The following is a 26,434-nucleotide window of genomic DNA, read 5'->3' as shown; positions in this document are numbered from 1 at the left end:
TACGAGGAGAGGAAAGGACACCGGACAGAGGTAAGTGTATCAAGAACATACTTAGTGCTTTCTGATAACTTTCATCACAAACTAAACCTATTATATGCTTTAGGGGTAGCAAGTAAGAAGGGGGGCAGGGGGGTCACGCCCCCTCTCTCACTCGGGTTCCCCCCTTCCCCGCTCCCCCTCCAGCTAGTATCAGCATAAAATCATTAATGTATTAGACTGTATAGCCAAGCGGTGAGCAGGGAACTTACTTCCTTGCATCCCACCGCTCGTCATCACTTCCTGCAATGCTGCCCTCTGTTGTTCATTGGACGGCAATGACTTCATTGCCATCCAATAAACAACAGAGGGCGGCATCGCCCCCGCTGCCCCCCTTCCTGCCTGCTACCTCCTCTAGCATGGCGGCCCCCTCGACCCACGGCCAGGGCTAGGGACGTTTCCACGGGCTGGAAACATAGATGCAAAAAAAGGCCATTTCTCTCAAAACGTCAAAACATAGAGAAAAAAATTGTTTACAGAAACGGATCCATTTCAAACGGATCTGATCTGCAACAGACAAGTGTGGCCCTAGCCTAACTGCAGGAACTTGCCTGTTGGAATGCCTCTTATTTGGATGCCTGGGTGGAAGACACTTGCATGCAAATACAAATTGCCTGCCGTTGGATTTCTGTAAATGCTGGTCCGTAGTCTTCTTCTTTCTACTGTCAATCTCAAATCAAGAAAGGCTGGCTATTCCTGCTGTTAAAACAGTAGATACATTTGGTAGTATTGAAGCAAAAATAAGAAGTATATTGTGTGATTTGCGCTGATTTAGTATTAGGGCCCATTCACACTTATGTGCTTTACAAGCATCGCTGAAAATCGCTAGCGTTTTGAAAGTCGCTTGTAAAATGAAAAGTATATGGAAGTGTTCTCATCTAAGCTATTTGCGATTTTGCTGAAACACAAATGCGTTGCCTGCTCCACTTTCTGAGCGATTCTGAGCGATAAGCGTTTCAATGTTAAGTATAGAAGCGCTCGTAAATAGCTCTGGAACGCTGGCTTGTTCACATTCTACAGAGTTTTTCCAGCGATTTTACCCATCAAACCTTGCAGCTTACCCACAAAACACCTCATTTTCTGTTTATGGAAGACAGACACAGCTTATTGAACAAGAAATCGCAAAACAATAATCGCTGAAAAAACGCTTTCTGTACAGTGGAAAATCTCTAGGAAGAAACGGTGGAAAACTCAAGAAAATCGCTCAGCGTTAGCGATTGCGTTTAGCGATTTCTAGTGTGAATGGGCCCTAATGATTTTCTTTTCAAACGTTCACACTTTACAAGTGATTTTACATTTCATTTTATGTGCTTTATCCTTCCATGGACCCATTTAAACCTGTAACTACAAACTTGTATAATATTAAAAGCTGACTTTACAAAGGCTTTTTTTTATATATATATGGATTGCATTCATTCACCGGATTCCAGGAATTGAAGGTGACAAATCCTAATTGCTTCCAGAAATCTAGTACACTGAAATAACTGGCCATTAGCTTAGAACGTGAAGGTCACCCTCACCTACTTGTGACTGCAGCTCTGTACAGTATGTTTAAGATGAATATTTGCATATAACATCATAGCAGTAATATACAGTACATTACAATGTACATAATAGGACTGTAAGCAATGCTGACATATTATAATGATGTTAAATATTTACATGAAATTCCACTCTTGATTATAAAAAAAACATACATCTCAGTTCAAGTCTAAACATCACAAGATATTTTTAATACGCTATTTCAGATCAGTTACCGTCCGTGAAGCAAAGTGAGTATTGGCTGTGCCAGTTTAGAGCACTATTACAGAGTACCCAGATTACTCACAGTGACCCAGAAGCACTAGGATTTTATAAGGGGTTACTAAAAAAAAAGCTATGCTAAATATAAATAAGCCTTCTTAAAACAGAAGTTATTTACAATATTTCATCTTTATGTGAGAAAGAAAGAACTCCCTATTAGACAGTCAATGACAATGAGCACACCCGCGTAAACAGTAATGAATATTTCTATTCTTCTCCCGAAAACGTATATCTTTTAATTGTTGTTTATGTGGGCGTGCTCCTACTGTTTGACTTCCTGTTTTGGTATCTTCCCTTTGAGATAAGATATGATATTAGAGTTCCATTATTAGTGTGTATTTGTATTTCATTACATGTTGCTGTTGGAGTGCATTACTTTTAGGCTCCCTGGCCCCTGCACACTGCAAATCCGATTTGCGATTCCGATTCTGTTTCCGATTCCGATTTGCAATTCCAATTTTCCCTGAATGCTTTCAACAGAAAAACGGAGGAAGGCTCCCTGCACACTGCATGCGATTTCAATTCCGCTTTTTAATCGGTTTTACATCCGATTCCGATTTTTAAACTTTACTGCATGCTGCGTTTTTTGATCCGTTTGTCTGTTGAATGTATTCAGGGAAAATCAGAATTGAAAATCGGAATCGCAAAACGGATTTGCAGTGTTCAGGGAGCCAAAAAAACGCAGCATGCAGTAACAATTAAAAATCGGAATCGGATGTAAAAACCGATTAAAAATTGGAATTGCATGCAGTGTGCAGGAAGCCTTATGGGGCTTGATTCACAAAGCGGTGCTAACCCACTTAGCACGTCTAAAGTCTTTAGACGTGCTAACCAGGGTGCTAAGTAGGTTAATCAATTGAGAAATCTGGTGCTAACCTACTTAGCACCCTGGTTAGCACGTCTAAAGACTTTAGACGTGCTAAGTGGGTTAGCACCGCTTTGTGAATCAAGCCCATGGTGTTTTTCACACTCCCCTGCCCCCTCCACTCACAGTGAAAATCCGGAAAGGTATCACTTTTTCTTGCCACAATGCAACACTTTTGGGACAGCGGATAGAGCCTTTTTTATTGGTAAGATGTTTACATAGCTCCAACGTCTTCCATAGTGCTGTACATATACAAAACAAATAGTGAGGAGCATGTATACATATATAATTAAGACAATTAGCAATACAAATACATACTTAGTTGATTTGTGATTTGAGACATCACCAATACTGGTGTATGTTCATATGGTAAATAATCTCAGAATAAGAAACACTAGGAGGAGGTGCCTGTCCGTGTGAGCTTACAGTCTAGAGTGCTGTGAGTTGGAAACATTAGGGAAGGGAAGGAGACACGGGTTAGCGGATGAGGCAGTAAACTACCTCTGCCAATGCTACTTATAGCAAATCATAGGCTTGTCTGAACAGGTGTGTTTTAAGAGAACGTTTGAAGGTTTCCAGGCTTGGAGCAAGACAGGAGAGCGTTCCAAAGGAGAGGTGATGCTCACGAAAAGTCCTGGATGTGGGAGTGAGAGGCGGTGACTAAGCTAAGATGACAAGAAGGCCTCCTGGAATGAGCAAAGGTTCAGGGTGGAATGGTACTGGAGACTAGTGAGGAAATGTAAGGATGTGACAACTTATGTACAGTAGATCCTTGTATGATAGGATAAACTTTGGGTTATTGGTAGCCAATGGAGAGAATAGCAGAGAGGAATGCATCAGGTGAGCGGGAGGAGGGGTGGATGAGGCAGGCAGCAGGGTTTAGTAAGGACTGGAGAGGTGCCTGTCTGTTTTTTAATGCACAGCAGAGTAGTGTATTGTGGCAGTCAAGACGAGATATGATTACAACATGTACAAGCATTTTAGTAGCCTCCTGAGAATAGAAAGGATGAATTCTTGAAATGTTTTTGAGATGAAAGTAGCAGTGAGAGTGCAGAGTCCAGAGTTACCCATAGACAGTGAGCTTTAGGAGTTGAGGTTATTGGGGTATTTTCTTCAGTGATGGTTTTATGGGTGGGGAAGCAGAGAGAGAAGGTGGAAATATCACAAGTCAATTTTTTGCTTTGGCATCTAGAGCTAATCAAGAGAATAATCAGGTAGACCGGGTAAGACACAGGAGTGGAAACAAAACTTGAGTATAGATTACAGAACTTGATTTAAGAGAACTTTCAGCATGGATTGCTGCCAAGAAAGGGTTTAAATACCAGTGCCCTGTCAGATAGGGATAATACAACACACAGAGATGCAAATCAAGCATGAACAAAATCGGCAGCAATTGGCCACATGCATGCCCACCTTTAAGGCTGGTTCTTTGATGAATTTTGTGAATGTTTCTCACCAGCATTGGGGTAAATGCATACAATTCAGATTTCTAAGAGCTGTCTCTGTTCACTTAATCAGATGCTGCAGAGTTACTGCTGTTCAACTGCAGTTTAGGTTCTTCTTCATCTCCTCATTGTCATTAATCAAGCTAGAAGATTGAGAGATCAGCCAGGAAGTAGTCTGGTGTGGTGTTCAAACAGTGTTTGTACTACCCTGTAAAAAGGCTCCAGAGATAACCACTAGTAGAATTATTATTATTATTATTATTTAGTACTTACAACAGTAAAATTACAGATATTCTACTAGATTAATCCAACAGAACTAAAACTCCACAGGTAGTGCCTAACCCCCCCCCCCCCACCACCACCACCACACACACACACCTACCTAACACTTAGGATCCCCCATTGCTGGCCTAAAGACCCCCCAACCCTATTCATCAATATTTTCTGCGCTGCCACTGGCGGCAATGCTAATGCACAGCCTTCTAATGGTATGTGTAATTAGATGATTATTCATTTTGTAATATGGGAGTAGCTGTGTACCACAATTGTGTGTGTGTGTGGGGGGGGGGGGGAGACAGGTCGTGCAAATATTGCTACAGTAAAGGCTAGTTAAAATAAGATTATAGTTGCAACTTATTCCTGCTTTTTTGCCTGATTAAAGGGACTCCGAGCAGTGCAGAAACTATGGTAATATGCATACCATTTTGAAGCTCTCTTTCTCCTCTTTTCAACAATATATAAATCGCCACCCTACGCCTTTTAGCTTTTGCTATTTTCGCCATCGAAATCGCGGCAAACGCGATTTTGATTGCGAAAATATCGAAATCTAAAAGGCATAGGGCGGCGGTTTATGTGTCATTGGAAAGAGGAGAAAGAGAGCTTCAAAATGGTATGCATCTTTCCATAGTTGCTTGTATTACACAGGGCGACTTTTCCCCAGCTCTATTCAGCTGCCGACTTTGGGCAAAAGTCGTCCTGTGTAATACAAGCAACTATGGAAAGGTGCATACCATTTTGAAGCTCTTTTTCTCCTCTTTCCAACGACACATAAACTGACACCCTATGCCTTTTAGATTTCAATATTTCCGCAATCGAAATCGCGGCGGCCGCAATTTCGATCGTGAAAATAGCGATAACTAAAAGGCGTAGGGCAGCGGTTTATATATCGTTGGAAAGAGGAGAAAGAGAGCTTCAAAATGGTATGCATCTTTCCATAGTTTCTGCACTGCTCGGATTACCTTTAAGTCATGGATCAGCAGGTTGTAGGTGAGGTAGGGTCAGGCAGAGTTCACAAAAGCAGACCCATGCAGGTGTCTGATATGCAGTTATGTTAATAGATCAGCAGTTCAGTACATAGAAATTATGTTAGGTACACAATAGGCAGTGCGAAAAGAATAGATTGGTGTTTGCTGTAACTCTGCAGAAGCATAAAGGGGTCTGAAGGAAAAGCAGTTATTTTTGCACACAGTAAGTGAGTTTTTCTTTTTTATAATTCCAGTGCATACCTGGAAAATGTAGTTGGTTGCTGAGAACAAGACTATTTGTAACGGTCTTGTGTCGTAGCTCAGATGTCTGATTATATGGTGATCTGCAGAATTACCAATAATACAGACGCTATACCTGATTATGGGTGATCTGCAGAATCACCAATAATGCAAGTATAGCAGACAAAGAGCTGAGTGAGTAGTGATTAGGTGCAACCGTAACTTTAATAGTGAATAAGACCTCACCAGAGGGGCTGGTGAGGTACGATCAGTACACTGAGCGTGCACTAAAGCACAAGCTCCAGCAAGCTGGAGAAACAATACTGAAAGAGGCTGAATCTCCTGAGGAGCGGGTGATTCAGAGTGTACTGCAGGCAAGAGAACACCCGAGGGGCGGGTGATTCAGACTGTACTGCAGCCTAGTAGAACTGCTTCACCAGAGGAGCTGGCGTAGCTAGCACCTCACCAGTGGCGAGGGCCCACTGGTGAGTAGAATGATCAGGCAGGCAAGGTTCTGCAACAGTGAGGTAAGTATCGGTACAGGATTGTGAGACAAGAGAGTAATCGGTAATCAGGCAGAGGTTCAGCAACAGGTAGGCAGATAGGCAAAAGTACAGAATCAGAAAGCAGGATCAGAATCAGAGTAATAGCTAAGAGTCATACACAGGAGATCAATACAGTAAGCAATATCCTAGTCTAGGTGTGAAGTCCTTGGCATCAACACCTGGGAACTAGTCTAACAAATAACAATAGCAAGTAGCAATATCCTAGACTAGGTGTGAAATCCTTAGCATCAACACCAGGGATCTAGCCTAAGGTCTGAGCGCTAACACGCAAGTATTCACGACAACAGACAACTATTGACTGAAGCCCGAAGGCTTAAGAAGCAGAGGAGACCCCAATGGCACGCCCCTCCTGGATCAGCCAATCCTGGGTGCCGTGGGACTCCTCTGACGTCAGCCGACCAGCAGGTCAGCTGACGCCTCTCTTCCTAGAATAAAGGTCCTGTCTGTGCGCGCGCCCGCGCAAGACAGCGACCCTGTGAGCAGGAGAAAGCCCCGTCCTTGGCGTCCTACACGCCAAGAGGACGGGCAAAGGCACGAAGGCGGCTGCGGCGTCGGAACCGTTCGCCGCAGCCGACGTCCTCCAGACCACCTCCGCCGGAGGAACGAGCGGCGACATGGAGGCAGCTGCAGCGGCGGTGTCACTCGTCGCAGCTGCCATTAGTTTCATCACACCATTCTTTCCTAAACAACTTTCTTGAAGGCATGGACCCTTATCAAATTAACTTTTCTCCTGCGTTTACTCCCGGGGGATAATTTTTCGTCTCACCTAAAAATGTACTTTTCAGCAATTAGCAATTGAATAAGTACTAAAAAGATGGTTAAAGAAAGCCATATCAAAGTTATTGAGTAATTTCTTGCTTGGTGGAAGCTTGAAAAGTATTTTGCTGGTAAGGGCTGGTTCACATGGGCGTCTGCCAGCTTTCGGCGGCGTTGCATTCGGTGGCATTGCGTTCGGGCTTTCAGCGGCTTCAGTTGCGGTCAGCGTTTTTTTTAGGGGGACATTAGCTGTGGCGGTTAACCGCCCCAGGGCGCTACATGTAGCGACCAGGGTCGCCTCGAACGCCAGGGAAAATCGGGATCTGAACGCTGCATTTGCATGAACACCAATAAAAGCCTGGTACAAATGCTCCCATTCACTTGAATGGGAGCGTTTAACGCCAAGTCCCGAATGCTGGCGGTAAACGCGGGGCAGACGCCCGTGTGAACCAGCCCTAAGGTTTGACATATCTCCTTGGAGAAAACAAACAACAAAAACTAACAGGATATGGGCCATTGGGCCCGATCCAATTAAATTTTTCTCCTAACAGATCATTTTTCATTTTCTGTTTAAAATAATTTTTCGGGCACATTGTGTTTTTGACCTACATTTTATCTTTTATGTAATTTACACAGGAGATGAAGGTATGGAAATTAAGAAGCAGATCACAGGTATGAGAAGATTGCTAAATGACAGCACTGGACGGGTTTACCAGCGTGTTGGCAAAGAAGGGGAGAAACTTAAGGAAGAGCTCCATGACATAGATATAAACTGGACTAACAGTCTTAGCCCTCCATGTGTTGCTGATGATCCCATTCACCCAGCACAGGCTGCATGGAACAGTGTACCAGTTCAAGCCAGTGGCTTTCCAGGACAATATGGAACTCGTTCAAAAACCGTACAGAATCATGTGAAAACAGAAGGATCGAATGGTATGTAGTAACTTTTGCAATCTGTATTAGATGTGTGATCAGTCATTACAACAATATAATATGTCTTATGCTTGCAGGTCAACTTTTTTAATGATCCATTGTTAACACAAGGCTTTACATACCCATATCATATACAGTTCTCTGTACAGTATGTTGTTTAAGCAATGGTATTACTCCTGAATAATGACTTTTGATATCTGATAAGTGCTGCAGTTAAAATTGTCAAATCCGAGCCAAAAAGAAACGATAGCCTTGACTGGAAACATATGCGCTGTGTGCTACATAAAACTTGTGCATAATTTCATCTCTGCGTAATATGTTGGCGCTTTATAAATACAATAAATAAATAGGACTGCTGCTAATTTTGTACAGCAGCTAAGTATGCCTGACTGATTCGTATTAATAGGAACTCTGCCTGGCTGTCCCTGTTGGGCATAATTAAAAGGTAACTTATTCTGTTCCATTAAAATCTTGTGCACTTTATGGCCGCTTGTTTCTGAGTATACAATTGGTGGACGAAGATAAGAAAACACCTAGCAAAAGACATAAAACCATGAGGACTATTGAAAATGTGTTGAACTACAGTGTTTTATTTATTCAGTTCAAAAGTATCTTGAGTAATGAAGTTTGTTAATTAGTACACAATTTTATAACATTATTGTACCCAGTTATTTAAATAATATTTTCATTAGCAAATATTTGTAAATTGAGTTTTTGTTTTGACTTTGAATACAAATTTATGGCCTTAGACAAACTATGGGTGCTTTGCTGAAATTCGCACAGCGCCCGCAACTTCGTGAATCGCAGAAATGCCACGATTTTACTGCAATTCCGAGAGTGGTAGTTATTTGGGCCTGTATCCCGTCAATGCGATCGTGCCGGGATCACTCCAAAGATGCTGCAGCCTGATTGCTGAGTACAATCGCCGAGCGCTTATGTGACAGTGGAGCCACCCTCATAGTGTTCTACTGCCGAAGTGCTTTCCCAGTGGCAAAATGCAAGTGTCTTTACAACACCGCCAGTGGGTCCCTGGCCTTACACATTTATATTATTATTGATTTGTAATCAGTAATAATTGATTAGAGACACAAAAGTTGAGAGAGCCCTGCCCTTGCAAGATTATAATTCAAAGGGATGGAAGTTTAGGCTCCAATTTTAGAGGGATTTTAGAAAAAGCTATCACATGTTTTAGGATAGAGGAAGTAAACCAGAGCACTTGGGAGAATCATACGCAAACACAGGGCGAACTTACCAATTCCATGCAGTTAGTGTCCTGGGAGCGATATAAATGTGAGACTCTATAGTTGCAAGGTAAGAGCAGAAACAAAGTAGCCATTTTTGTTTGATAGTCCAGTTCTGTTTGCAAAGTACAGTAGTTGTACACACCTAAAGCTGAATAATTGCAAAGAAGACGCACTTATATTCAAATTAGCTTTTTTTTAATAAGAGGGCTTTTTGGTCCCCTTGAGTAGTTTATAATATCCCCATGAGCTATCTGGTTGCTATGTCATAGGTACTCAAGTCCTACTCTATAGAACCTTATTAATTCATGCCATTCACTGATGAGGGGCAAAAACTCAGAAACGGCTGTATGCAGGTTTGATTAGTACAGCTCTCGGTAAAATAAATATGACACATAGGTTCACTGCCCACTCCACTGGTTCTGGATGTGTGTCAGGGACATAAATGGGTGATTTTCAGTATCAGCAGTGATGCATCATGGGTAGAGTTGGGCCGAACGGTTCGCCTGCGAACGGTTCCATGCGAACTTCAGTGGTTCGCGTTCGCGTCCCGCAGGCGAACCTTTGCGGAAGTTCGGTTCGCCCCATAATGCACATGGAGGGTCAACTTTGACCCTCTACATCACAGTCAGCAGGCCCAGTGTAGCCAATTAGGCTACACTAGCCCCTGGAGCCCCACCCCCCCTTATATAAGGCAGGCAGCGGCGGCCATTACGGCCACTCGTGTGCCTGCATTAGTCAGAGTAGGGCGAGCTGCTGCAGACTGTCTCTCAGGGAAAGATTAGTTAGGCTTAGCTTGTTCCTGTCTGGCTGCATACCTGTTCTGTGAACCCACCACTGCATACCTGTGCTGTGAACCCACCACTGCATACCTGTGCTGTGAACCCACCACTGCATACCTGTTCTGTTCAGTGGACCCGCCACTGTATACCTGTTCATTGAACCCACCACTGCATACCTGTGCTGTGAACCCACCACTGCATACCTGTGCTGTGAACCCACCACTGCATACCTGTGCTGTGAACCCACCACTGCATACCTGTTCTGTTCAGTGGACCCGCCACTGCATACCTGTTCTGTTTAGTGAACCGCCACTGTATACCTGTTCTGTTTAGTGAACCCGCCACTGCATACCTGTTCTGTTCAGTGAACCCACCGCATCAGTGCGCATACCTGTGCAGTTAAGTGAACCCGCCACTGCATACCTGTTCTGTTCAGTGAACCGCCACTGTATACCTGTTCTGTTTAGTGAACCCGCCACTGCATACCTGTTCTGTTCAGTGGACCCGCACTGCATACCTGTTCTGTTCAGTGAACCGCCACTGTATACCTGTTCTGTTTAGTGAACCCGCCACTGCATACCTGTTCTGTTCAGTGGACCCGCCACTGCATACCTGTTCTGTTCAGTGAACCCACCGCATCAGTGCGCATACCTGTGCAGTTAAGTGAACCCGCCACTGCATACCTGTTCTGTTCAGTGGACCCGCCACTGCATACCTGTTCTGTTTAGTGAACCGCCACTGTATACCTGTTCTGTTTAGTGAACCTGCCACTGCATACCTGTTCTGTTCAGTGGACCCGCCACTGCATACCTGTTCTGTTTAGTGAACCCGCCACTGCATACCTGTTCTGTTCAGTGGACCCGCCACTGTATACCTGTTCTGTTTAGTGAACCCGCCACTGCATACCTGTTCTGTTCAGTGAACCCACCGCATCAGTGCGCATACCTGTGCAGTTAAGTGAACCCGCCACTGCATACCTGTTCTGTTCAGTGAACCCACCGCATCAGTGCGCATACCTGTGCAGTTGTTCTGTTTAGTGAACCCGCCACTGCATACCTGTTCTGTTCAGTGAACCCACCGCATCAGTGCGCATACCTGTGCAGTTAAGTGAACCCGCCACTGCATACCTGTTCTGTTCAGTGGACCCGCCACTGCATACCTGTTCTGTTTAGTGAACCGCCACTGTATACCTGTTCTGTTTAGTGAACCCGCCACTGCATACCTGTTCTGTTCAGTGAACCCACCGCATCAGTGCGCATACCTGTGCAGTTAAGTGAACCCGCCACTGCATACCTGTTCTGTTCAGTGAACCCACCGCATCAGTGCGCATACCTGTGCAGTTAAGTGAACCCGCCACTGCATACCTGTTCTGTTCAGTGAACCCACCGCATCAGTGCGCATACCTGTGCAGTTAAGTGAACCCGCCACTGCATACCTGTTCTGTTCAGTGAACCCACCGCATCAGTGCGCATACCTGTGCAGTTAAGTGAACCCGCCACTGCATACCTGTTCTGTTCAGTGAACCCACCGCATCAGTGCGCATACCTGTGCAGTTGTTCTGTTTAGTGAACCCGCCACTGCATACCTGTTCTGTTCAGTGAACCCACCGCATCAGTGCGCATACCTGTGCAGTTAAGTGAACCCGCCACTGCATACCTGTTCTGTTCAGTGGACCCGCCACTGCATACCTGTTCTGTTTAGTGAACCGCCACTGTATACCTGTTCTGTTTAGTGAACCCGCCACTGCATACCTGTTCTGTTCAGTGAACCCACCGCATCAGTGCGCATACCTGTGCAGTTAAGTGAACCCGCCACTGCATACCTGTTCTGTTCAGTGAACCCACCGCATCAGTGCGCATACCTGTGCAGTTAAGTGAACCCGCCACTGCATACCTGTTCTGTTCAGTGAACCCACCGCATCAGTGCGCATACCTGTGCAGTTAAGTGAACCCGCCACTGCATACCTGTTCTGTTCAGTGAACCCACCGCATCAGTGCGCATACCTGTGCAGTTAAGTGAACCCGCCACTGCATACCTGTTCTGTTCAGTGGACCCGCCACTGCATACCTGTTCTGTTTAGTGAATCGCCACTGTATACCTGTTCTGTTTAGTGAACCCGCCACTGCATACCTGTTCTGTTCAGTGAACCCACCGCATTAGTGCGCATACCTGTGCAGTTAAGTGAACCCACCTACCTACGTGAGTGCACGCAGTGTGATATACCACTCCGTGCATACCCGATATGGACAAAACAGGTAGAGGAAGAGGTAGTGGCAGAGCCAGAGGAAGGCCACCCGGCAGGTCTGCGCGAGGTCGTGTAAATGTAATTTCGTGTGGACCTGGCCCACAGTACAGTGCTCGGAAGAAGGCACGTCCCATCACCTCCCAAGATTGTCAGGACGTGGTTGAGTATTTAGCGACACAGAACACCTCATCTTGCTCAGCCACCAGTGCTACTACTAGCACCACTTCCGCTGCATTTGACACTTCGCAAGAATTATTTAGTGGTGAAATCACTGATGCACAGCCATTGTTGTTACAGCCAGATGAATTTTCACCAGCTCATATGTCTGAGTTACGCGGCAACATTATGGATGTAACGTGTAAGGAGGATGAAGGACCTACTGATGTTGGTGCATGTTTGGATTTGTCTGAGGCAAGCGAAGCTGGGCAGGATGATTACGATGATGACGATGATAGGGATCCTCTGTATGTACCCAATAGAGGAGATGAAGAGGGGGACAGTTCAGAGGGGGAGTCAGAGAGTAGGAGGAGGAGAGAAGTTGCTGAAAGAAGCTGGGGCAGCTCTTCGTCAGAAACAGCTGGTGGCAGTGTCCGGCACCATGTATTGCCACCTATGTACAGCCAGCCAACTTGCCCTTCAGCATCAGCTGCTGAGGTCCCCATAGTGCCCACATCCCAGGGTGGCTCAGCGGTGTGGAAATTTTTTAATGTGTGTGCCTCAGATCGGACCAAAGCCATCTGCTCGCTCTGCCAACAAAAATTGAGCCGTGGAAAGGCCAACACTCACGTAGGGACAAGTGCCTTACGTAGGCACCTGGAGAAAAGGCACACACAGCAATGGGATGGCCACCTGAGCAAAAGCAGCAGCAGCACACAAAAGCAAAGCCACCCTCCTTCTCCTCTTCCTCCTCCATCAGGTGCATTATCTGCTTCTGCCGCTTTCTCCCTTCCACCTTCACAGGCACCCTCCTCCACTCCGCCTCTGCCCTTGAGCGGTTCCTGCTCCTCTGCCCACAGCAGCAGTCAGGTGTCCGTGAAGGAAATGTTTGAGCGGAAGAAGCCAATTTCGGCCAGTCACCCCCTTGCCCGCCGTCTGACAGCTGGCGTGGCGGAACTGTTAGCTCGGCAGCTGTTACCATACCGGCTGGTGGACTCTGAGGCCTTCCGTAAATTTGTGGCCATCGGAACACCGCAGTGGAAGATGCCAGGCCGCACTTATTTTTCGAGAAAGGCCATACCCCAACTGCACCGTGAAGTTGAGAGGCAAGTGGTGTCATCTCTTGCGAAGAGCGTTGGGTCAAGGGTACACCTGACCACGGATGCCTGGTCTGCCAAGCACGGGCAGGGCCGCTACATTACCTACACAGCCCATTGGGTGAACCTGGTGGTGAACGATGGCAAGCAGGGCGCAGCGGACCAAATTGTGACACCTCCACGGCTTGCAGGCAGGCCTCCTGCCACCTCCTCTCCTCCTGCTACATGCTCTTCGCTGTCCTCCTCCTCCTTGGCTGAGTGGCAGTTCTCCTCTCCAGCTACACAGCCCCAGCTCCGCAGGGCCTATGCTGCATGCCAGGTACGACGGTGTCACGCCATCTTAGACATGGCTTGTCTCAAAGCGGAGAGTCACACTGGAGCAGCTCTCCTGGCTGCTCTTAAGAAACAGGTGGATGAGTGGCTGACCCCGCACCACCTGGAGATAGGCAACGTGGTGTGCGACAACGGCAGCAATCTGCTTGCCGCTTTGCATATGGGGAAGCTGACACACATACCCTGCATGGCACATGTCATGAATCTAGTGGTTCAAAGATTTGTGGCAAAGTACCCTGGCTTAGCGAATGTCCTGAAGCAGGCCAGGAAGTTCTGTGGGCATTTGAGGCGGTCTTACACAGCCATGGCACGCTTTGCGGAAATTCAGCGCAAAAACAACATGCCGGTGAGACGCCTCATTTGCGATAGCCCGACTCGCTGGAACTCGACCCTGCTCATGTTCTCCCGCCTGCTAGAACAGAAGAAAGCCGTGACCCACTACCTCTACAACTGGAGTAGAATGAAACAGTCTGGGAAGATGGGGATGTTCTGGCCCGACAACTGGACACTGATGGAGAATGCATGCAGGCTCATGCGGCCGTTTGAGGAGGTGACCAACCTGGTGAGCCGCAGTGAGGGCACCATCAGCGAATTAATTCCCTACGCTTACTTCTTGGAGCGTGCTGTGCGTAGAGTGGCGGATGAAGCTGCGAATGAGCGTGACCAGGAACCGTTACGGCAGGAACAGGCATGGGACCAATTTTCATCAGACCCAGCTGTTTCCTCAACACCTGCGGCAGCACAGAGGGGGGAGGAGGAGGAAGAAGAGAAGTCGTGTGCAGAAGACGAATCAGACTCAGAGGATGATGAGCAAGGTGTTTCTTTGGGGGAGGAGGAGGAGGAGGAGGGGACAGCGGCAGGAGAACAACCTCAGCAGGCATCGCAAGGGGCTTGTGCTGCTCAACCTTCCCGTGGTATTGTTCGCGGCTGGGGGGAGGAGGTTGACTTACCTGGAGGGTACTGGATCCGACTTTGTGCAGATGTCGTCTTTTATGCTGTCCTGCCTGTTGAGGGACCCCCGTATAAAAAACCTCAAGGGGAATGAGCTGTACTGGGTGGCCACACTACTAGACCCTCGGTACAGGCACAAAGTGGCGGACCTGTTACCAACTCACCGGAAGGTGGAAAGGATGCAGCACATGCAGAACCAGCTGTCAACTATGCTTTACAATGCCTTTAAGGGTGATGTGACGGCACAACGCCAGCAAGGTACCACTGCCACTAATCCTCCTCCCGTGTCCACGCAGTCAAAGACAGGACGCTCCAGCGATCTCATGATGATGTCGGACATGCGGACGTTCTTTAGTCCAACGCCTCGCCGTAGCCCTTCCGGATCCACCCTCCACCAACGCCTGGAACGGCAGGTAGCCGACTACCTGGCCTTAAGTGTGGATGTAAACACTGCTGTGAACAGCGATGAGGAACCCTTGAACTACTGGGTGCGCAGGCTTGACCTGTGGCCAGAGCTGTCCCAATTTGCCATCCAACTTCTCTCCTGCCCTGCCGCAAGCGTCCTCTCAGAAAGGACCTTCAGCGCAGCTGGAGGCATTGTCACAGAGAAGAGAAGTCGCCTAAGTCACAAAAGTGTTAAGTACCTCACCTTTATCAAAATGAATGAGGCATGGATCCCGGAGGGCTGCTGCCCGCCCCAAGACTAAGTCAGTCCCCGCACATACAGCATCTCTGCCTGCACGCCGTGTGACTGGCTGCCTGGCCTGCCCCAAGAAGACTAAGTCGCTCCCAGTCCCTCCACACAGCATGTCTGCCTGCAGGCCGCTTGACTACCTTCTCCGCCACCACCAACAGGGTCCGGGACTCCAGGCGGATTGCTGAATTTTTTAGGCCGCTGCTAGCAGCGGCCGCTGTAATAATTTTTCGGGTGCGTGTACATGACTGCCTAATTTTTCTGGCTGCACTGCGGGCAGCTGCAACAACAAAAGAAAAGGCATGTACATGCGCCCATTCCCCTTCGTGATCATTACCTTGCCGTGGTGAAGGGGCTTGCGTATCACAATGGAGCAATGACCGGCGCCTAGATGAGTGTCTCGGGGGGCACACCCACGATAATAAGGTCGTTGCCTCATTGTGGTCAGACCAAATTTGATCAGCTGGACAGTCACTGTTCTGTCATTCAGCTACATCAGCCAGGTGACCATATGGGCTGTAAAGCCACCAAAACCTGCACTCTCGCCATGGTGCGCACCAGTAAAGCACGGCCGTCACTACACAAACAGCTGTTTGCGGTGCGTTACACGATGAGTTTGGTGTGTCAGTGTGAAGCAGTACCTTAATTACACTACCTGATTGATGTATACACATGCAAGATGTTTGAAAGCACTTTAGGCCTGTCATTTAGCATTCAATGTGATTTCTGCCCTTAAAACGCTGCTTTGCGTCAAATCCAGATTTTTCCCGGGGACTTTTGGCATGTATCCCACTCCGCCATCCCCCCCTCCAGGTGTTAGACCCCTTGAAACATCTTTTCCATCACTTTTGTGGCCAGCATAATTATTTTTTTTTTTCAAAGTTCGCATCCCCATTGAAGTCTATTGCGGTTCGCGAACTTTAACGCGAACCGAACCTTTCGCGAAAGTCGGAGGTTCGGCCCAACTCTAATCATGGGAGATCTTGCTCACATAAGGCTGAATAATTGCAAATACCTTCTGTTTTAAGAAGGCAAACTCATATTTAGGTATACAGTAGTCATACATTACTTGCTGTCTCTGGGTTAGATTTATCAAGAGAAAAATCTTAGGTGGTTTTAGGAAATCTTGCAGAACTGTATCAGATCTTTTAAGAAAGTTCTAAAACAGGAGAAGATACAGTAGGTAGGCTTTTCAGAATTGGTGCAATCTGAGAGAGAATCCTCTGCGTGAGGTAAGATGTAATGTGGAAGCTTTAACATGGAAAAGGAAGACTCGCAGTAGTATTTTACTGGGGATATAGCAGCAGTCAGAGCACTTTTTAGGGTTGGTTGGATGGACTGAATGATGTCAATCAGTCTAGATACTCCTGCTTCATAGAAAGAAAAAATCTGACAGTATAGCTGCTGTCTGAGCTTTTCAAGAAAGAGATGTGAATGATAGGTGTTAAAGAGAACATTAATTAAGTTATATGGGGAATAAAACAACACATACAGTGCAAGCTGACAGTCCAATCCCCCAGTGTGGCAGCTGTGCTAGAGTTTTAGAAGTGGTCCACTTCTTATTTCTTTGTCAGATTAGCACTGGTTTTGCACTGTTCTATCAGTACAACATTTCTAGGACTTAATGCAAAACAAGTGAAAAGGTCTTCTTATTTTGTAAGAAGAAAATGTACTCTCCGAACACATGCAGATTACAACTGTGATTAAATAAGTAGGAAATAAGAAGAAAAAAACTTTCATCATTGCTTTGATGAATCTGGTCCCGTCTCTGTGTGCTGCAGCAATCCCAGATGTGTTTATATACAGTAAGTATGGAGGATGTATGGGTGGCTTATGTTAAGTGGTGTACATCGGGCACAAATTAAGGGCAGGTGACCCAGGGGATGATGCGGCATATTGCAGGAAGCATTCAAGGAAAATAACTTCTGATAGAGACAGATTATGTACATTGGAATAGGTATTTTATTGGTTATTGTTAATACGTTTTAGGAATCGAGAGGTCATAAAAGAGGATAAAGCAGACAGGTGATCAGGAACCCTTGTGAGGAGGGAGTTAAAGGATACCTGAGGTGAGAGGTATATGAAGGCTGCCATATTTATTTCCTTTTAGACAATACCAATTTCCTGGCTGTCCTCCTGATCCTGTGTCTCTAATTCTTTTAGCCATAGACCCTGAACAAGCATGTAGCATATCAGGTGCTCTGACTCCGCTGACTCAGGTTTTATGGGATTAGCCATATGCTTGTTTTAGGATTTTGACTCAGACACTACTTATGCCAAAAGATCAACATGGCTTCCAGGAAACTAGCATTGTTTACAAGGAAATCAATATGGTAGCCTCCATATCCCTCTCACCTCAGGTTCCCTTTAAGGTCTGGGGCTGAGAGGTATATGCTGAGAACCTGAGGTGTAGATGGACATTTCTAAGGAAGCAGACAATTTTAGCACATAGCATGCCTGGAGACTTGGGTGCCCCCTAGCCTGCAATGTAAATTGCGGCCATGGCTGCACAGACTAGACAAATTGGGCGCCAGAGGCAATATTATATATGGCCAGAGGAGAGAAGGTGTTGGTGCACACAGTTTGGCTACTGCGTAGCCAAACTCCAAATGGTGGCAGAAGTCTGTCAGTGTTGCCAAGGGCCCAGCAACTTTGTAGCCAAATTCCTGATATCAGCATAGGGGTTCCGTTTCGTCTCATAGAGTTCGGCAGAGGCAGTGCATGGGATAAGTGGCTATCTGAGTTTCAGCTATTATGTTGTCAAATCCCACATCAGCTGTAGCTTAGTGTTAAGCCTTGGAGGGGAGGAAGTATTAGTTAATAATGGTTAGTGTAGGTGTGCGCAGCAGTAGGGATAATCAATGACATGCAGATATTTCCGTGTTCATGTAGGATTCTGAAAATTTGTATGGAAATGTATGCAGCTTAAAAATGAACCAGTTACTTTAAAACTGGGTGGGACTTGATTGGTCCTTTTTCAAGCTGCATAAATTTGCATACAAATTTACAAAATCCTACAATATTTGCAACTCATTGATCATCCCTACACAGCAGAGAGTTAGTCTGAGAGATAGGTTAGGGAAGGATTAGTAAAATATTAGGAACATAATTTTCTATTATCGGTATTACCCAGTGCCCAAATTTCCTGATGCCTTTTTTGCATGTAAGCCATTTCTAAGGCCTCTTTCAGAGGGATGTCTGAACTACGTGCTTGTTGGGCAGTTCAACATCACATCTGCCAGCCACAAGCGCCCTTTGGGTGAAATTAAAATGCAGCTGAATGGCAGCGTTTGTAACAGCACATGTGTCATTGTTCCACATGTGGTCCTCTTACCCAGCTACAAAAAAAAAGGCAACATGCCTCAGCTGCACTCAGATGTGACTATATGGGGGTGCTGCCTCTTCACTGCCCATATTGAGCACCAGGGGCATTGCTAGCCCCAAAGATCATTGGCATGTGCCCCAGATTTATTCTGGGGCGCCCCGGATGTCGCCCTGGCAGAGTCAGGCAGCGGGTAGCAGTACTCCTCACTGGCTGCTTAGTCTCCAGGTTCTGCAGACATCTCTTCTGGGCTTCTCCCCTAGTGTCTGTAAGGAATCAGAAGCTAGAGCTCCTAGATACTGATTCTCGGATGGTAGTGGGAGAATCACCAGCTACAGAGGATGTCTCCAGACTTGGAGAGTGGATGGAGGAGATGAGTAGTTCCTCCTGCTGTGATACTCTGCTGTGAATGGGGGGGGGGTTCAGGGGGAGGAACAGAGAGGACACACACAATGATGCATGCTCCCTGTGGAGGCTCTACAGCTTCCAGCATGTCACCACAACACCCAGCATGCCCCATAGAGGCACCACAGCACAAGTATGCCTCATAGAGGCATCACAGCACCCAGCATGGCAACCTGCATGCCCCAGCATGCATTTATATTTGTATAAATGGAGAGGGGGCTTCATCCAACATTTTGCTGGGCAGGCCTACCAAGACTGCTGTTAAGTTCATGTACACTTGGCTCCACCCATGTCCACTCACATTCTGGTGCATGGCCACACCCATTTTCCAGCTGGAGTGCCCAAAAGTGCCCCGGATCTCTTAGGATCCTAGCAACACCCCTGTTGAGCACTAGCAAGAGCCTGGCTGGTGCATGGGAGCATCTTACAGATGGTGAATGCCTTCAACCTTCGTTGTAAAAGAGACCTAAGTGTTTTGGAAAGCAGTGGAAGACTTGCTCCTCTTCACCTGTGTATACAGCACTTGGAAACAAACAAATGCACTACTAAAGCACTGCTTAATACACCATACTTCAATGAGCAATAGGGAGCAGAAAATACATTTTCAGGCACATGCACACTACCTATGATACATTTTATGGATCAGATCACCTCATGTAAAAATATAGAAAATATGCAGAAACCAAACAGGTAAAGCAAGAACAGTAGAAGATCAAATTTCATAATCGCTCTTAGAATTTAGATTTCATTATTACAGCTGAAAACCCTGCATGTTTTTTTTTCACATGACGACATGACTCAGCTGGGGAAATTGTTATAAAGGCTGTACCTATACAATGCAGCCACGCAGCTTTGTTAACACTGTTAGCAGGTACTGCAGATATTCCAGCGCTGTCTGAAAAGAATTCTGCTCATTAGTGGTGTGATTTGAATAATGGCATTTGGATGATATTGATTTATCTGTTTCCTTATCAGGCCTCACAAAATGTAATGCAGCTCAATGTGCCATTATAAGTTACTTAAGCAACTTGCAGTCTTCAAGTGTTAATCTAATACAAGTGCTGAATTTGGAAAAGTGAAAATTTGTTCTTCCATAATAGTCAGCATAAAGCTAGTGGAGTCAGCATAAAAGCAAGTGGAAACGGGAAGGGGACAAAAGAGTTTACCTTCAAAAGCCAAAGATTACTGCCTGGCTGTTTTCCACTCAAAAAATAAATCTTCATTTACCAAAAGAACAGGACTCAGTTACTGCTATGCATTTACCTTAGGCCCCTTCTCCACTTGTTCATTGCTGATCGCGTTTTCTGCAGTGCACAGTTATGCGACCTGCAGGGACATCAGATGCGCTGCGATTCACTGGAGTTCATCATAATAATTAGAATCATAACCACATCCAGGAGAATTGCACAGCAACACAAGTGCAATGCATTGCAAAGGCCACCTGCGTAGCTCGCAGCACAAATGTGGGGAAGGGGCCTTAGAGCAGGTAGTCTGAAAATGATCATACATTTGTACATACACAAGACTAGTTGCATAGCAGCCACAAAGATGCAGCCCTTAACAAATCCAGTCTCTCCCTGAGGCAGGGAACATACTTGTTAGATTTGCAAAACCCGCACTGCTACCTTGACCATTGAAGTCAATGGCCAGTTCGGGAATCACATGTCATTCATGTTCGTTTGCGTTCCACCTTTGTGGTTTTTGACGGGCGTGGGCTTAATTAAGGTATATTTTGCCACAATATAGAAAATCACAAATGACCATGGGATGGTGCATATGGTAAAATACATTAAAAATGCAATAGCACAGCTATGGGAACCCCAATATCGTGTGAAAAAAACGCAATGACAAGTGTGTTCCTTGCCTAAGGCTAAGAACACATTTGTCTGTGCAGAAAAGCATGCGTTTTCAGTCATGTGCATTTCTGCATTTTTCTCTGTGTTTGCGTTTTTGGATATGTGTTTTTGTATGCATTCTGTTTTTCATGCATAATCTAAGGATATAACAATTTGCTCCACTTTCACTACTTGCATCCTACATAAAGTCATGTCCATGCCAACCAATGTGACAGTGGTCTTAACTGGGCTACGGGCTGTCATAGATCTCCCCATTTTCCTGTTCAGCATAGTATTTGTGGATGTGTACAGCAAAATGCATGGGTCACACTCTTTTTAGCTTTGGCCAAGATGCAAAAGTGCATGTGTGTACTGAGCTACTATGCACATGCACGGGACTTTGGCATGCAAGTGCCAACAGTTTCGATCTTATTTCCGATCGTTTTCTGATCAATTTTCCAATCACTTCTATACAAAATCAATGATCGGACCTGTCGGAAATTCTCGATTTGACCTGTCTATCTGACGGGAAATTGCATGGTGTGTGCCAGGCATTAGAACTGGATGTCTAACACAGGGTAACTGAATCTTCAGGGTACCAGTAAAGGCTGGGACCCACTTGCAATCGTTGATAACAATTTGTAATAAGAAGACCATCGCGATTTTCTGAGTAATTTGAGGGAATGCAATTTTTCTCCTTCATTCTTTCAAATGAAATCACCAAGTGCTGACAATTAGCAAAGTGGAATCACCCTCATAGGTTTCAACTGTTGTAGCACTTTGCCAATTGCCAGCGATTGGCGAGCACAGGAAAAGTGCTCCTAGTGGGCTCCACCCCTAACAAGGTGATCACTCAATAATCCTGGAACAGTGCTTTGGATTCCCCCTTTTCTGACTATATTTAATTAATACTTTGCCATCAGCTGCCTAAAAACAAGTTTCTGAGCTATGTTATATACATCTTCTGGTCAGGTTTAAATCTACTGTAGAGCTCTCTCCATTAGCCGTGCTAAGGACACTGTCACATTGTGCCCTTTCATGACTTGGAATATACCGTATATATTTTTATTGGTAATGTCATGTGCCTGCACAACAGTTTGACCTTACAGTGAGCACATGGTAGCTCTATTTAATTTCCTGAATCAGTTACTGCAGATTGTGAGGGGAAGACATGCTTAGTTGGCAGTATGCTTTCACAGACATGTTTGGTTATGCACTCTACACCAGCTAAAACTTTGCGTAGTTTTAGGCTATCTGTGTTTCTGATGATGTACTTACCCTACAGTAAGTTTCTGTACCAACAGGCAATTTGTGCCTGCCTTTGACACTCACCATTATTGCTCTATGGGTGCTTTCTTGATATGGTATCTACCAAACTTTGTTTAACAGTACCTGCAGCATGTTGAACTTGCTAGCACAGCCACCCACTTTATATCTGCTCATCAACTTATAGTAAACTGTGAACTGTACTCCCACCAGGGTAAGTGGCATCACATTAATATAAAACAAAAAACAAGTAATCCTGTTGTATTCAGATTATTATCCATTAGAGGAAGGACATTCTTCCATTATCTTTAGATTGTAAGCCTCTGGCAGGGTCCTCCACTCCCTAGTGTAATCTACAGGATCATGTGCTCCTGTCCTATGACAGCCTGTACTTGTATTACTGGGCCTACCTAACCAGCCCATATTGCATGATCATGTATTTTGTACAATTTGTATGTATAACTTTGTTCTATGTGTATAACCCTATGTATGTCATCCTTGTATCATTGTATATATTTATTGTTCAGCGCTGCGTAATATGTTGGCGCTTTATAAATACAATAAATAATAATAATAATAATAATAATATCTTACTTGGTCTATGTTGTTCTTCTTGTACCAGCTTGATATTGAGCTTCAACCTGTCTATTTGGACCTATGCACAGCAATACAGGGAGCACTTCTTATTTACTGGGCAAATGAGTAAACATCCTGACAGGCTTACAGTACAATACAGATGAAATCTTGTACCCTGGCAGATATTGGAATGATTAACAGATTCTCTATTACCTGACAGGTGAATTGCGAATTGTGAATTCTGTGGCAGAGCCAAAGTGTTGTACGTGTAACTGCCAGCTTACGCTTCAGGCCATCCTTCAGGAGCTCAGAGCAATGAGGAAGTTTATGCAAGTTCAAGCAGGTATGTTATACAATACTCATATCACTGTTCCTTTTCAAGGTACACCTACACTCATTTTTTTCACATTTTGACAGTGCTGTGAGCATTTAGGACATCTTAAATGTAGTATTCCATTCCAGCCAAAGAGAATGTTGAGATCTCAACAGTCATATCCAGTAGGAACATCTTTCTGATTGTTTGATAGCATACTCTGTGGATTGCATTGATTGCATTTTGCAATTACTGAATAACCCTGTAATAATTTACTCACAAGAAATTGAAGGGAGGGTTTAGCAATCCATTTAGACGTTGCTGCTATGACATAATTCAGACATATCACCCTGCCATAGCCTCTTTCCCATCTATAAATATGGGCTTGACTGGTGGAATTGTATTAGATAAGCTCCCTGGACATTTAAGCCCCATACAAACGTGGATTTTTATACAGTACAATTGTTGAACAACTTTTGTTGTGGAACAAGTTGAAACAGCTAAAAAAAGTATTTTGCTATTGTTCATAAAGCTGACAAGAAGTCAGTCCAACTGTTGGATTGAATAGCAAAATACTTTTTTTAGCTGTTTCAACTTGTTTTACAACAAAAGTTGTTCAACAATTGTGCTGCATAAAAGACCGCTGTTCAGCATGTGTATGGGGCTTTAGAGGAAGGATGATGGAAGTGTCTCTTCAGTCAGATTCTTCTAGTGAGATAACAGAAGAAAGTAGAAGTGTCACATCAAGATGGGTAGTAGAGAAGGACTTGAACTTCTATTAACCTACGGAAGAAATAAAAGCTTACAACCCTGTGTGGTTCATTATCTTAACTTTTCCAACACTAGCACATGTTCAAGGGGTCTTATAGGAAAACCTGTGTACATATAAGCCAGGGTGAGGGCTCTTATCTAAACCACTTCATTATCAGAACAGTTGGATAGCATTATATACCCTTGCCCATCATGCACCCCACCAGCCCACATGCTTTTAGAACCAAACTAAAATATCCACAAGCATTGGGCACTGTACAGGGGCTTGTACAGCTTATCAGCGAATACATTTTTTTGGTTTGCCTTCTTCTAAGCGTTCAGCACTTGGGCTACTGCTCTGCAGTAACTGAGCCAAAAAACTCTGGTGGCTGCATCAGGCTGTGTCAGTGCAGTACTGAATCTCATTGCAATGGCTCACTTGTGTGACGAATCTCATGCTATTATAATGAATCATGCATTAATGAAGGCTTCAGAAAGGCACAATAGGCAGCATTAACTTACCGTACTTGCTAGCTTCAACAGCATTGCTGAAGCCTAATGCACCAAGCCCTTGATCCTTAAAAAAGGCCTTACCAGTTCATTAAAATCTAGTGTTTGCTGCTGAAAACTGAGAGCAGTGTACAGCCCCAGAATGCTAGTACCGGCTTTACCTCCCCAGTTAGTGATTCCTGCTCACCTAGTGATTTGTTCTGGCTATTAGTGGCAGAGATCACATAATAAATTGGGGAGGGGAATTCCATGGGTTTCCTGTACTGCCACAAAAATACATGACATTTTAACAAGGCCACCTGTTTAGCAGATCTGTTCACTGAGCTTTGGATAGAAATACTTAACAAAAATCCTACTGCTGCAGGGGTTATGCAAAGGGGATTCTAGTACAAGCAAACTGAGTCACTAAACCAGCTTACTAAACCTATAGACATTTTCAGAAAAATATGTCTTTGCTATCTTCAGACTTTCTCACAGCCTCAACAAATTTCTCATTCCTGTGACCTATTAATTAACTTCCCTAGCGTTCTGATTATATGCGGTGCACGGCCGCGGGAAGGTTTTTTTAACCTAATTTTTTTTTCATGTAGCTAGCCTAGCGCTAGCTACATGATTCCCCCCTCCCTGCGGCATCCCCCTACCTCTTCCGATCGCCTCCGGCGATCATACCCATCAGTAAATGTTGTTCTGAACGGGATTTCCTGCAGGGCTTTTCCGTCGCCATGGCGACGAACGGAATGACGTCATCGACGTCGTGACGTCACAGGGAGTCCGACCCCCCCCATAGCTCAGCCTGGCGGTGATTGGCCAGGCTGCGCAAGGGGTCTGCGGGGGAGGCCCTCTTTCGCGGCGGATCTGCGGTGAGCAGCGGCGATCGGAAAAACAGGCAGCTAGGAAAGTGCTAGCTGCGTGTTGAAAAAAATAAATAAATCAAATCGGCCCACCAGGGCCCGAGCAATCCACCGCGGCGTTACTGGACGAGCTGAGCTCGTCCGTAACACCCAGGTGGTTAAAGATGATGTATTTTGTGTATTCTTATGAACGTGGCTGAGATGTTTGCCCTATGTTGTCTGTGACAGATTTATTGTCCAAGTCTTCCAGTATTTATGCGTCCTCTGCTTCCCAGTACCACCATTATAGCCCTAGTGTACCAATGCTTGCTATAGTATATAGATGGTACACGGGAGCCAACCAATATATGCATAATAGGCAGAAACTGTATATCTCGCACTCGCTGCGATGAAGGAAAAATCGTAATGGGTTGCCTGGATAAACTGAGGTGAGGCACATTACCTTGTACAAGCTAGTAAATAATGATCCAGCCTCTCATCTTGGTCATACAGTGTTTATTTTAGTTTTGTTTTATTCAACATAAAGCCAATGTTTTAAGATCATCGAAGATCTCTTTATCAAGACAAGCAGTGGTCTAAGCCAAGTCTATCAACAGAGTTAAACACTCTCAGAAATTGGAAAATTCCCATGGTACATTGCACCTTTAAAGAGAATCTGTATTGTTAAAATCGCACAAAAGTAAACATACCAGTGCGTTAGGGGACATCTCCTATTACCCTCTGACACAATTTCACCGCTCCCCGCCGCATTAAAAGTGGTTAAAAACAGTTTTAAAAAGTTTGTTTATAAACAAACAAAATGGCCACCAAAACAGGAAGTATGTTGATGTACAGTATGTCCACATATAGAAAATACATCCATACACAAGCAGGCTGTATACAACCTTCCTTTTGAATCTCAAGAGATCATTGTGTGTTTCTTTCCCCCTGCATCTCTCATGCACTGAAGTTTCAGGCTGCTTGTTTCTTCCTGCAAACAGCTTTGCCCTTGTCTGTAATTCTTCAGTATGTGAAAGCCCAGCCAGCTCAGAGAAGGATTTATCCAGCTTGTAAAAGATAAGAGAGAAGAGAGAAGCTGCTCTAATCCTAAATAACACACAAGCAGTGTGCATAGAGAGGCCTGGAAGGGGAAGTTTTTAGCAGAACCACAACACTGAAGAACTTGGCAGCCTTCCAGACACAGGCCGACAAGTCTGACAGGGGAAAGATACATTGATTT

General features: G+C 45.2%; 1 protein-coding gene across 2 annotated transcripts in view; it reads left to right on the top strand.

Annotated features, from left to right (window-relative positions):
- The window catches only part of BEND7 (BEN domain containing 7), a 101,432-nt gene that overhangs the window by 43,093 nt on the left and 31,905 nt on the right, over positions 1 to 26,434 (top strand). For both annotated transcript variants that reach the window (XM_068276139.1, XM_068276138.1), the window contains exons 3-4: positions 7,592 to 7,888; positions 23,012 to 23,134. In XM_068276139.1, coding sequence (XP_068132240.1) covers positions 7,592 to 7,888; positions 23,012 to 23,134 — 420 coding nt within the window. The remainder of the gene's footprint in view (positions 1 to 7,591; positions 7,889 to 23,011; positions 23,135 to 26,434) is intronic.

This window comes from Hyperolius riggenbachi, chromosome 3, assembly GCF_040937935.1.
Source record: "Hyperolius riggenbachi isolate aHypRig1 chromosome 3, aHypRig1.pri, whole genome shotgun sequence".
Lineage (NCBI taxonomy): Eukaryota > Metazoa > Chordata > Amphibia > Anura > Hyperoliidae > Hyperolius > Hyperolius riggenbachi.
The sequence above is the reverse complement of the archived record's forward strand: the minus strand, read 5'-3'. Positions and strand labels throughout refer to the sequence as shown.